The sequence below is a fragment of the Bacillus rossius genome, chromosome 14 (assembly GCF_032445375.1).
Source record: "Bacillus rossius redtenbacheri isolate Brsri chromosome 14, Brsri_v3, whole genome shotgun sequence".
In the NCBI taxonomy this organism is placed as follows: domain Eukaryota; kingdom Metazoa; phylum Arthropoda; class Insecta; order Phasmatodea; family Bacillidae; genus Bacillus; species Bacillus rossius.
In genome coordinates this window covers 12,144,307-12,158,428 of record NC_086341.1, presented here as the reverse complement: position 1 = coordinate 12,158,428, position 14,122 = coordinate 12,144,307, and the positions used below count along the sequence as shown (strand labels likewise).

General features: G+C 35.8%; 1 protein-coding gene across 6 annotated transcripts in view; it reads right to left on the bottom strand.

The window, feature by feature from the left end:
• Positions 1 to 2,625: 2,625 nt before the first annotated feature.
• LOC134539153 (nucleoprotein TPR-like) overlaps positions 2,626 to 14,122 on the bottom strand; it is an 81,452-nt gene continuing 69,955 nt past the window's right edge. For all 6 annotated transcript variants that reach the window (XM_063380910.1, XM_063380911.1, XM_063380914.1 and 3 more), the window contains 5 exons: positions 12,227 to 12,391; positions 11,789 to 11,825; positions 9,699 to 9,821; positions 6,891 to 7,061; positions 2,626 to 4,768 (listed from right to left, as the gene is read on the bottom strand). In XM_063380910.1, the coding sequence (XP_063236980.1) occupies positions 6,892 to 7,061; positions 9,699 to 9,821; positions 11,789 to 11,825; positions 12,227 to 12,391 (495 nt within the window). In that variant the 3' untranslated portion in view covers positions 2,626 to 4,768; position 6,891. The remainder of the gene's footprint in view (positions 4,769 to 6,890; positions 7,062 to 9,698; positions 9,822 to 11,788; positions 11,826 to 12,226; positions 12,392 to 14,122) is intronic.

The following is a 14,122-nucleotide window of genomic DNA, read 5'->3' as shown; positions in this document are numbered from 1 at the left end:
ATCTCACTAACACATATTCAACTTGCAGATATCAAATTCTGGGAATTATAGATTGCCTTAAGATTCTGGAATTCTGGTGAAGGAGGGGGATATTTCCCCCAATAATCCCCTGTGTATACTGCCTGACAACAGTAAATAAATGAATACAGGTGAGATTTTGCATAAGACAAACATTAAAGTCCTTTAATGTGCTGCTCTAGTCAATATATCTGATTAAATCTTATTTTAGTAAGTCTTGCCTATTTAAGTACAAATTTGCCATAATCAAGCTCCTGTGAGCAATTAAAAGTTACCTCTTTCTTGTTTATGACACCCTAGTAATATAGGAATGAAATAGCTAATGTTTTGGGCAAGATTTTTATGGCCATGTGCTGCCATCTATTGAGTTTTTTTGAACTAGTAGATACCTCTTTCTTGATTATGACACCCTGGTAATATAAGAATGAATTGACTAATTTTTGGGCAAAGTTTTGGACATATGCTGCCATCTACTGAGATTTTTTTGAACTAGTAGATACCTCTTTGTTGATTATGACACCCTGGTAATATAAGAATGAAATGGCTAATTTTTGGGCAAGGTTTTGGACATGTGCTGCCATCTATTGAGATTTTTTTGAACTAGTAGATACCTCTTTGTTGATTATGACACCCTGGTAATATAAGAATGAAATGGCTAATTTCTGGGCAAGGTTTTGGACATGTGCTGCCATCTATTGAGATTTTTTTGAACTAGTAGATACCTCTTTGTTGATTATGACACCCTGGTAATATAAGAATGAAATAGCTAATGTTTTGGGCAAGATTTTTATGGCCATGTGCTGCCATCTATTGAGATTTTTTTGAACTAGTAGATACCTCTTTGTTGATTATGACACCCTGGTAATATAAGAATGAAATGGCTAATTTTTGGGCAAGGTTTTGGACATGTGCTGCCATCTATTGAGTTTTTTTTTAACTAGTAGATACCTCTTTGTTGATTATGACACCCTGGTAATATAAGAATGAAATGGCTAATTTTTGGGCAAGGTTTTGGACATGTGCTGCCATCTATTGAGTTTTTTTTGAACTAGTAGATACCTCTTTGTTGATTATGACACCCTGGTAATATAAGAATGAAATGGCTAATTTTTGCGCAAGGTTTTGGACATGTGCTGCTATCTATTGAGTTTTTTTTGAACTAGTAGATACCTCTTTGTTGATTATGACACCCTGGTAATATAAGAATGAAATGGCTAATTTTTGCGCAAGGAATTTGAGCTGTGCTGCCATTGTCTATTGAGTTTATTTAAACTAATAATAAATAATTCCACTCATACTTAATGATGCACTTTCATAACTCTTGTGGAAATTAATTACACTGGTACTCAGGTGTCTAACAAATAGCACAGATAACTTACTTTGTTGCGGACACAATCATTAACTTGACTAGTGCGGACATGATGCGAGGGTGTGCTCTGCCAGTGGGTACTGACTGGTATTATCATATTATCCTATTATCATAGGAGGTACAACGCCAACAATTACTTACTAGTACATGCTAATTTTTCATAGTTGCAACTGATTTTGAGCATTTGTTAAGTCTGGGTACAAGCTTTTGAATCCCAGCCAGAAAAGGTTACACAGCATGTTTAGAAATTTTTTTTTCCTACAGTTTTGATCGCATCAACATCATAATGGAAGTTTGCCTTCCCAGATGTTTCTTAGGTAAAAGAATTAGTGGACTCCGCTTGCCAGCACACCCTTGTGTTTGTTCAAATTGCCTGTCCAAGATAGTATCTCAAAGTCTCGGAGTATGCATCAACATTAACTGGGGGCATGAATCTGCCGGATTCACAAGGGGGGGAGGGGGGGCAGGCGGGTTGACCGACACAAGACATCTCTGAATACTGTGTTTGTAAGTTGTATACTGCCCATATTTTGGCCCATATGCAAGCAATAAGTAGAAAACTTTAAAATATGTAGAAAATTTTGCATAAAACATAGTTACAACATCAAACTTGATTACATCCATGCTTTTGCAAGAGCAAGCAGGCCCCAATGGTAAGGGGCTTCTTAATTCCAGAGGGGAGGGGGGGGTGGAACCCCTGGCCCCTCCCTCCCCCCCCCCTCCCCCAGGATCTACGCCCATGCTTGTCGTCATCCAGAAAAATGCCTGCCTGGCTCTGAAAACATGTGGCATGATTTTTATGTAGCAGAAGTTCAAGTTTTTAACTGAGTGTCTTTTTTGGGAATACGTATGGCACCATTGCATAAATGCACAAAATTTCTCGTACCTTATATCAGAGTTGCAGCTTCATGAATAGTTATCACACACTTCCTGTATAATTTGATGCAATTCTTTTAATTTGAGATGCCTAATTGCTCCAGTTACAGCCTCCGTTTTTTGAATTTTGTACCTGCCCCAATGGATTTCCATATTTGACTGCCAAAGTGACATTATGCTGTATGTTGTACGAATGTGATTTTTTGAAGATTAACTACTGTTCCATCAACCTTATGAAATTCACGTATATTTGTTCAAACAGCTAATCCCTGCTCCTCTTATCAAACTGATATGTTAGCTGACTAAATAGAAGCTGCAATTTATTTAACACTTGTAAGTATCTCGGAAAAAAAAGGCAAAGGTAAGATGTACAATTATTTAATTCAGGTAAATTCTAAAATACTTTATATATTGAAGCTTTTACAAAATACATCACTACACACAATTTTTCTGTAACTTACATAAAATACTTACAGTGGTAAACAGTTTTTCTTTTCTTTTAAATATAATTTATGGTTTCAAATTTCAAGATGAACACAAGGATAGTTTAGCTAGTCCCATGAATACAACCCTTTAACTGTACAAATACTACACATCTTCAAATAAACAGACAGACAAACAAGTAGTATGGCTTGTAAAGACAAACAATACATCTAATTTCAACTACACATACAGTATGTAGATTACTTTCAACATCACATACATCAGAAACTTGCCTTTCAAAATTTTTTTTAACCAAATTACATGAATTAAAACGTTTCCACAACTCACACAGTATGTACTTAAAAGAGTTATTAAATTTTTACATGGAATTTAATCCAAAATAATATAATGCACACTTCCTAATTTTTTTTAATTGAACCACTAAATTTACCTATTATTTTGTTGACAGCAGAAATTATTCAACAATGAACAGTGGAATGTTTTCATTTCAGGTTCATTTACAAATTTGAAAAATCAATTATTAACTAAAACAGCAAACTACATAATGCAAGACATTAAAACCAAATTCGTAGAAGCTAATTCTCGAATAAACAGAACACAACCTGGATTACAGACAGCTTTACACCTAGGCTAACACAAAAATTTTAAAATTAAAGTGTAGAAAATATTTTATAAAAAATCCATGATGCCAAAATTTCAACTAAATAAATACATAAATAATGTATTAAAAGAGTTCCAAACATAACACGCAAGTTTGAGCATAAAATTAAATTTTTAAGATATATAAATCAATCTAATTTTGTATGAAATAATATTTTAAGCTGAATAGTAATTAATAATAACACAAAAATAGTATATATATAAAGCTGCCACGTATACTTTATGAAAACATACGATCATTTATACAGTTATACTCCACAATACAACAGGCATACAGTGAATAACTGTTAGATTTGTGCAACAAAACAAAACTTCTGCCTTCAGTGCTGAAAAAGAAAAATTTTCCAAGTACAAAAAAAAGTATTCCCACATATTTGCAAATTGCTGTGTGTAAATTAAGGAAAAATACATTTTTGCTCTAATAAAACAGTGTACTAGGCAGTAAAGTATAAAAAAGATAAAAAAAATGACAGGTTCATCAATAATATCTTGATAATTAACATGTATCAAAATATACATCCTCTGAAGCTTCTGATACTGTTACCATAAATATAGTCCAAGACATTATTAACCCAACAACCTCCATTTAAAATCAAAATTAAAAGTTATTTTCATTCCTTTTTTTTTCCAAGGAGATATTATCACTGTTGCCAAAGACACTATATTTAAAATGTACATTCACACAAGTACTCAATGCACATTTCAGTTAACTCCAAATGGAAAAACTATATATACATATATATCTCTGAGCTTTATGTTTAATGTAAACTATGACCATAAAAAAAGTATAATCTTAAAAAATAAAAAAAATATTTGCCAACTGTTTTTAATTTATTAGATGATGATAATATAATAATAATGTTGCAGCACATTAAACATTCATGAAAGTTCTGTTAGCTGTACTTTACATTAAACTCTAAACCTCAGCTATAACAATAAATTATGACTGGACACGCAGAACACCATAAAATGCTGAACAAAATATTCATTGTCCATGTTTGAATTCAAATTAACCGTTGAGATCTGCTGCACTACTTTTGATTAAAATAAACTCACTATAGAAAACTTTATTTCTTAAAACACCTTCAGGTTTTCAGGTCTAACACTTACAAGTCACTAAAAACACACACACGGGAAATTTTTCTTTTATTTCTTTCCGAAATGGTCCGTGTCTTCCCGCGCCGACGAACGGAAGGAGCACACGCTACTTGCGGCGGGACTTGGCGGAGGGAGGGTGGCGAGGCTGGACGACCGATGATCGCGTCCTGCCGTATCTGGGCGCTGCCCACGGCCGGAGCTCCGTCTCGGGACCTCCCGCCGGCTGGGGCGAGTCCGCCCGTCTCTTCCGCTCGGGCTTCCCCCTCCGCGCACCCTGCCGGGACGCCCCGACGCCGTCCAAACCTGCAGCGATTCACCGAACAGATTGATGACTCCACACAAAACATGGCTGGACGCACAGAGTGGAGCCCATTTCGGAATACAGTAGAACCCTGTTATAATGTTCCTGCAGATAATGTTTTCCTGCTTATAATGTCATATTTATAAAGTCCCAATATTTTCCCCATAAGGACAATGTATTTATTTCCAGCATATAACGTTCATAAATAGTGTAATTTCCTGCTTATAATGTTTGCTTTCTAACATTCAATAAATGGGGGAAAAATGTTTTAAAACCAAATTATTCCAACACTTACGATAAAAATTTTCCTTTATGTATGTTTATGTTTACAATCACTGCCATACAATACATGAAGTTTGTTAAAATACAATTTTATGCAATATACTGAAGGTACACAATGTTCGTAGTTACGTATAAGTTGGCACCCTTAGTCAACTCTTCTCTTCCTTGCCATTACAGATGCACATACATAGTCCTACGATATTTAAGTTGCCAACCATTGAGCGAGGGCATAACTAAAAGTGTTTTCTATTGCTTACAATTAATTTTTTTTTTTTTCATTCAATACGTAAGAATCCCAAAATTAAACATTTTCAGGTGGCAAAGGAGTAAACGTTCTCACTCTTAATGTTGTCATCATGAATCGTGAGACAATTTTACAAAAAAATGTGGCAGTGTATCTTTAAAAACAAACAAAATTTAACCAGGGAACAAGACGAAGTTGAAAAAATTGTTGGCTTGTTTCAAAAAATTCATGTATCAAGTATACTATCTTTGGTTTTAACATTAAAGTTGTTTACATAGCTTGGTGAGTCCATTGGTACAAAGCTCGAACATTGTTAAGTGCTAAATTGAGATTTCCTGCTTATAACGTTTTCCTGCTTATAATGTTTTTTTCTTGTGCTCCCTTGAAAAACATTATAACAGGGTTCTACTGTACCCGCCTTTCAACTTGGTATTGGTCAACAACATGCATCATGTATGAAGTTGGGTCTTCCACTTAAAAAATAATTCAAACATCTTACCACACGTACCGAGGACGGCATTAAAATTTTTTCACTATATTTCGACAATCAATTTCACGTACTCAGGATCTTAAGTTTTGCTGGAATTATTTGTTAAAAAGTCGTTGTTCTTACAACATGCCATTCTTTTAAGAAAACATTAATTCCTAGTGTACACATGTTTATTGTCGCAGAGAGGGAAGGTTCCATTTTCCCGGTGGTGCCACGTTCTGCCTATCGGGCGCCGGCAAGCCAAACTCAAAGTCTCTTCGTAAGAACAAGATATTGCGACATTAGGAGTGGATTAATGAATGCTATCGCAAATATTGTGTTCTATGAAAATTATTAATGATGCTGAAATAATGTACCTGATAACCTACTCTCTGGAATATTCACCCCAGATAACAACACGATATGGGGGGCTCCAAGCTGCAAATAAAATTGCTTGCCATTTGTCCACAATTTCAGACACAAACGCATGTCAACCAACCAGTGCCAAGGTAATGAATTTCTTCTGATGGGTTTAGTCTGGTTACGAAATGCAATGGTATGGAATTTATGCATGAAATGTGGCTACACAAGGGTCATAATGAGTGGCGGGAAGAAATTAATTTAAGTAAGTACTAGTGTTCATTTACAAAAGTTAAAAAAAGATAAAAAAGTTTTCAAGTTTTCATTACATGTCATTACTAGTACAATTTTCAATAAGGTACAACAGCCTATCTAGCTCACTTTCGGTTGAAATTCTTATTTCTAAATATTTAGTTCAGACCACAACCAGACACGCAAACAGACACAGTACATGCATTCACAATAGAGTAATAATAATAATAATAATAATAATAATAATAATAATAATAAACCAAATTAAGAAAGACACACAACAAATACTAATAAATAATAAAATGACATTTATGTACAGAAAAGAGTACTGAAGATGCCTGCCTCATGCGCAACACATAAAACTGAACGAGACACAAAACAAAACAACACAACACGAACACACACACACACACACACACAAAATGTAATGATATATATACTAATAACACAAGTGTGTGTGCAATTTTTTTTTATTCCTCCCCCAAACATGCATACACCGCCTGTGAGACTAACGTACACTATTTCCTACGGGACACTTTGGTGAACGGGGCGGGCGACTCCTCGCCGGACGACGATCGCTTCCTGTGCGACTTGAACGTCCCGCGCGAGCGTCGCGCCGTGCCCGAGCCCCTGGCCGGCCGTGACGATGGGGGGGACCTCTCCCGCGCGGGCCTCCCCGGGGTCAGGTCTGGAACAGCCGAGCCGGGCCCCCAATTCAGCCGGCGGGCAGTCTCTCCAGACACGGCGGAGCCCCATCGCAGAGTACTGCACCCTCGGGAATACACTTTCAAAATCTTTGCAACACATCACACGATATGAAGCAACTTTTAATACATATACATTACCCAAATGAATAATTGTTTGAGGTACGTCGTGATGAAATTCCACTGCACAGTAAAACCCTCTAAAGAAGTTCTCAGATAATATATATATATTTAAAGGTTATGTACTTCTAAAGGCGCACCATGAAAAAATGATGAGTTAATTATTACGGTGCGTGCGCACCATGCAACAAAATTTTATCTTATACTTTAGTGATTGATATTGAATACTGGTCCATATAATTAAAAAAAAATTTTTTTTTGTAAATGTTATTGCTAGAAATTGCATTTATAAATTTTTCAATTATTGTATTTATGTAAGTGAGGTTATGTTCCCATATTTATAATTACATTATTATTTAAAAATTTATCTTTATTATTTTACTAAATGTAATATTAATTTTATACACATGTTTATGTGAATATCAAATACTAAGCATTTATTAATTTTTTTTTAATATGAGTGAATCTATACTTTACCAACAATATTTATAATATCACTCTAGTCCTTTTATTATTTCTATTAATTATTTGCATGCAAATTATTTTTTACTACGCCAAGTACGTATAACTTCTAACGCACGTACATAAGTACACACACCCATTTTTTTTTATTGTAGTCAGTTAAAAGAATTTTGACCTAGATTTGTGACAGGAATTAACCCTTTAAAATAAGTTTTTTTGTGGTGGACGAGACCAACGGCGTAAGTTTTTTGAGAAACTTCTAAACAGAGTATTACTGCACTCTTCAAATCGTATAAAAAATTGATGAGCACTACGAAATTAATTCTGAACTTCGAGCCTGAAGAGAATAGATTGTGGATGAAATTTCTCAAAATAACTGAAGCAATGCTGTGTCACGAAACATTCCACTCCCTCTCAATGCAGAGAACATTCACAATCAACACCGAACTCTGATGCTCGTCCATGCCTTAGAGGTGTCACACAATCCACGGAACTAAATACTGAAAGCTTCACAAATTGACGTATATCTAGGGATTCTTATAAACGCCACAGACACTGAACATTTATATTTTTCATAGCAAGTTCATGCCAAACTGGTCATAGTGTTCGGTCACTGGGAGATCAATCATTAATACCAGCACTTATCACTCGGTGCACACACCAAAATACACGAACACTTTCAATGCAAGGTTCGAGTTACATCTGTCTTCGCGGAACGTCCTGTAGCTACGCGAAACGATTCTCTAGGCAGTCTAAAATTGCAAGTCCTACCTTGTTTGTTTCTGTTTGGTCTGCGTCAACTGATCTTGCTCAGCTAGCAACATTTGAAAGATGTTTCACGGAGAATACTTGGCATGCAAACAGTAGATGATTTGCTCACCTTCTTAAAACTTTTTCTTTAGAAGAATAAGAACCACATCTTAGTTATTGTAAATCAGAAGTAAATTGCGTGAAATTCTTTTAGGTTCCCTTGTGAGGCAACCAATGAGACAACACAATTTTTGAAGATTTGTCGAGAACATGTTTCGACACATTATCGATGTTATCATCCTAATGTTAGACATATCCTGGGGAATTCAAATGTTGTGAAATCTGCACAATTATATTCAGTCTTCACTCTCCTCACATTATGATATTTATTTAGGCACAGAATATACATGTGGCCTCACACAGATACGTCCTTTTAGCGAGTTTTCTAGTTTTACTCATATTCTCTATCACACAATCAGTAAAAATCAACAGATGATAAGTAACACCACCATATATATGCCATGCATGCTGTATGCTTGTATTGATTAAGTTTCGAATTATCGGCACACAAAACTACACAAATTCACAAATGTTCCCAATCACAAAAAAAAAAAGAAAACCACAGCATACTTGCTTAAAATATTCATACAGTCCAGAGAACTGCACACTGCACAATGTTTTGGTATTACAAACTTCCGAAACAATTCACTTCTAGTACACAGTTTCTTTAAAGATTTTTTTTCCACAACACAACCAACAAAAATCACTCCGGGGGCTTATCACAGGTTTATCGATGAGTTCGACCCCTGAGACAGAAATTTGTGCAAGAATCCTCTTGAGAACAGTTGGTCAACACTTTTGTGGCAAGGTTAATCATCTTGCGGTCTTGTCAATTTTTTTCCTGCCTCTTCACTCAATCAACACTGCCCTTCAGGCCATCAGGGTAAGCAAGATATGCTTTTCAAGTACAAACGGGACTTCTCGCCATTCGCCAGTTTCATCTCACGTGCATCATCCAACACACCAATTAATTTAAAAGCATGTTTTTTTTTTAAATCCATTTAATCATGGCATCTGTGTCAAATAAAAAAAATTGCTTCACTTTCCACTCCAAGGTGAACACTCAGCACAATGTGCTACACCTCTATTTTCTGCAGCTTGACTGTGAAGCCAACGAACGGTCACAGAACACACTCCCAGTCCTGAAGAGATGCCTGCGACGTGAACTCGTGCGGAAGCCGAGGTAGGGGGCCCAGTGCACCACTCCGCTGCAAACAAATCGCAGTTACCTATTTCTTCAGGGGCAGAAAGTGCAGCGATGTATTCAAACGTCGGGGGCAAGGGCTGCAGGACAGCGAAATCGCGACCTTCTTCCGACTGTGAACTGTTGTCAAACTCCCCTTGCTCCGCATCTGAAATACAATTTTCCAGAGTTAAACCAGCTGAAAACACAAGTCGGCAATGGAAGCCTGTTATGAACGTCATTTCTGAAGGGCCCCAAAACATTCCACTTGTTGCAAGAGGAAATTTTTATAACACAGTAAAATTATTTTGAAACAAAAAGGGTAGGAAAAATTTATAAGACATTTTTAACAGGATTCCACTGTATCAATCATAATGACTATTATTTTGAATAAATACGTGGTTTACTACCTGTATTACCATATTTACCTAAATATAATGGTAATGATTTTTTTTTAACCAAAACTATGGAAACTAAAATTGGGGGTTGCATTATAATCGCAAACTTGTTTCTTGCCACTGGGAACGGCTCAGTTGAAAAATTACCGGCTCTGCTTCTAAAATGTGTATGGCGCTTTAGACAGCTGTTAATTAACACCTCCCGAACCTCCACTTGAGTTCAAAAAACCACACACACACACGCTCTGCCTGTGAACTGCATCACTTAATGCCACTTCAGTCTGGGCCTTTGTGGACCCCTGCACGGGCGTGACAGATGAGTGATGCAGGGTGAAGGGGAGGGGGGCACATGGAGTTGGTCGCTAGGACCACTGTGGCTCCTGGGAAGGCATCGCTTCCCCCTCCTCTTCCACCCTCCCAGGAGACAGATCAGACCACCGCCCATCACCACATACTTCGCTTTCTGAAAAAAACACTTCTGAACACAGTTATTAAAAAGAATTTCTTTTTTTTATTTTCTAATTGCAGCTTGCTGTTTTAACAATGAGACCATGCAAATCACTCTACTGACGAAAGTGGCACCAGAAAGGGTCTAATAAATATGGAATAAATTTAATACAAAATTTAAATAATTTTCCAGCGCTATGTACTTGAATTGCAATTTCCATCTCATTAAGTCTTTTTTCATAAACTCATAATCAAAAAATTTGGGGTCGCATTATAAACAGTCACATTATTTTCAGGTAAATACGGTGTTTGGGATACTGTAATTTTTTTTTTTTTTGCAGAAGGTATACTTACTTAAAAGAAGGTAATAAAAAAAAAGTTCTGAAATGCATAATTTGTAGACTTTTTCTCATAAAAGAATGTGTAAGCAGTAGTAGGTAAACTCTTTACTGTCTTAACAGCACTCACAGGTTTAACAGCACAGGAAGTCACTAATAAACATGACAAGAATAATTTAAGTCAGTGGATCTATTGCAGGAATAACTTTTAAGGATCAGTATGTATTTAAATATTACATTTGATCAATATCATAAAAAAATATTTTTAACTTTGAAGAACATTATCGTTTACCTATTTAAAATTAAAATAAAAAATAAAATGCAAGTATATCACAAGACTTACATCACATATCCAATGTTTCACAAACAGGGACACTATTAAACTATGTATTAAGTAGTAAACAGTCATTTGGTAAGACACAAAGAAATAACAGAACGTGTTATGAATAAGAATAACTACCAACATTTGACAAAGAAAGAGTACATAATTTGCATAACATTTTTACAAGATTAAAACACCACTATTTATCAAAGCAACATACAAAAGCAAAACTCATAATACTGAACTTCTGTGTTCACTGGAGTTGTAATTAGGTATTAGTTTTCCACAGGATTGTTATTGCAACAACAAACATGACATATATAATGCTAAGTGTAAACTATGTGTTGGGACTTTATAGTGTACTTATTTCATGCAACAAGTTGCAACCAGTAGAATAACAACATTACAAACAACTGCATTCAAAATATGTAATAATATTGAACTAAAACACCTACAATCAAACAGGATTAGTATGTACTTTTATGACCAAATATTTACATTCTCAACTCTGCAAATACAAAGGGAGGAACTACATGTTTCACATTCCAAATTAGGTCCCAGGTAACCAATATAATTTTTATGTAATTATTTTTAAATGTTGTATAATAAGAACTAAAAATTAAAGACTCACCAAAACTATCTTCTAGCTCTTGTTCACCATGAAACTCCTACAAAAGCAAAAAAGACAATCACACATTTCTTCTAAAATTTTATTTAGCACATAATAAATATTCATAACTGAAATATTTATGTTAAATAAAATCATCAAAAATTAATCAAGGAAAAAAGTGAATTTATCTGAACATACATGACTTCTGCATAAGTAAAAGGCTACTGAGCAAAATTGATAAAAAAAATATATATATATATTAAAATGTTTTAAATTTTAAATAGTTATCAATTTTGTCGACAAATTTACATCACCCAGAAATACTTACAGTGGTAAGATGACATGCAAATCAACCATTCTATCATCGGTGGTATGCTGTTTCCAAGTGCATCATGCAAATGGAAGCCACTCTTAAAATACCATATAAAAAAAAAAGTACACAATGGCAGTGCTGCCCACCATTTCCACCCTGTGCTGATCCGTGAGAGGAACGATGCCATCATCGTCTACCGCTGGTTCCTGAGCGGATTTGCTGCCCGCCGGGTTCTCACCCAACACCTCGAACCCTCCCGGCATGTTCACTTGGAAGGTCTCTCCCGCCGAGTCTACTGTCACGGCGGTCTTCTGCTGAAACAGAACCAGTGTACCGTTGAGAGAACAGAAACAAGTTGGTGACCAAAGTACCTTTGAGTAGAACGCAAACGCGACCGAACTTCGTGGACACACTGTGTGCACTTAAAGGCCCCTTCGTTATGGCACTTTCGGGACCGCAGCCGTAGTATCCGGAGTGGCGATTTTGCCAGATTGGACATCAATGTGGTTTTGACCGGAATACAAAAGATACAGTAACATAATGTACGTACAATGCCATTGAAAATAAGTTCTAAAAAGCTGCTCTATGTCAATAAAAATAAAATAAACATAAGCATTATTGTTTAAAAGCGTCCCTGATTTCAAAGGCAAAAACGTCCAAATTTGCAAAAAAAAAAAAAAAAAAAAAATTCAAACTAGTGCCGTATGATTGGTACTAGATTACAGATTGCAGAGCACACATGTGCATATTTACATATATATATAGATGCATATGGGTATACAAATGCATATACACCTACACATACATGCATAGGTACATATGTGCATACATAAACATTATCACATACATATGCATAAATATACATACATACATACTTATATAAACAAACTGTGGAAAACTACCGTCACAGAAAATACGCCTTGAAGTGAACATTTAATGAGAGCACAAATGGAACTCTCTTCCAAATTGCACTTACTTTCAGCAGATCTTAAGAAAAAAAATGTATTGCACATCGTAGAAATGCACATGTAACTAACCAAGCTGATTAACAAACATGATGCTCTCATCATAAACTACAAAGTCTTCTAATCAGGGTGTCTACCAGATCTAGTAAATTAAATTCCCTGATTTTTCCAGGTTTTCCAGGTCTAAAACTGAATTTTTCCAGGTTTTCTTTAACACAATTACGACATTCCAAGAAACTGAAAAAAATTGCATATTACATTGACGGGTTTCAAAGTATTTCAACTTACTTAAATTAGTAAAAAAATTACCTTCTTCCAAACATGGCCAAAGTGACTCAATTGATGGCAAATAAAAGATGCTGCTACAAATATTTCACACACTTCCTTTTGCAAAAAAAAAATTAGTAAAAGGAAGCTCCCATCAATTTCGCAGTGACTCAACTTTTGCGTCTATTGCACTTACTTCAGAACGAGCCAAATCCAACATTCGAGCCTTCTTCAACTCTTTTTTTTTCTGCCTTCTTCTTGTCTGTATCTTCCTTTTCTTTTTGTTTTGTTTGCAGGGCTTCCTTACGCCTACAACTAGCATTTCTTACATACTGCTCTAAACCTCCAGAACGTTGAACAAAGTCATACATCTGTCTTTGTGCGATCAGTATTTCTTCCTGCAAGTTTTCAGTCAGCTGATTAGAATTCACTGAAAATCCTCTTTCCAATGATGCATTTCCATGGGAAAGTACCAACACCATCCTCACAAACTTTAGAAGGCCTGTTTTGGAAGATACTGTATATGCCTTAAGAATGAGCATCCACAAGTGATCAAGGCGCCCGTCTTCTCGAGAAAAAGACGAGAACAGTGCTGCAGAATCTTGCAAGGAACATACCAACTGATATGATCACTCAATGTTATCAGCTTCTTGTCCTGATAGCCACCTGTTTTGAAGACAACATTCTAAACTGTACTTCACACGCTGTTTCCTCACACCCGAATTTAAAGCCACAGACGGACATAAGCAGGAAATTCCATTGGGGACTTTTGTCTTGAAGTTTTTTTACCATAACCTTTAGACAAGTCCT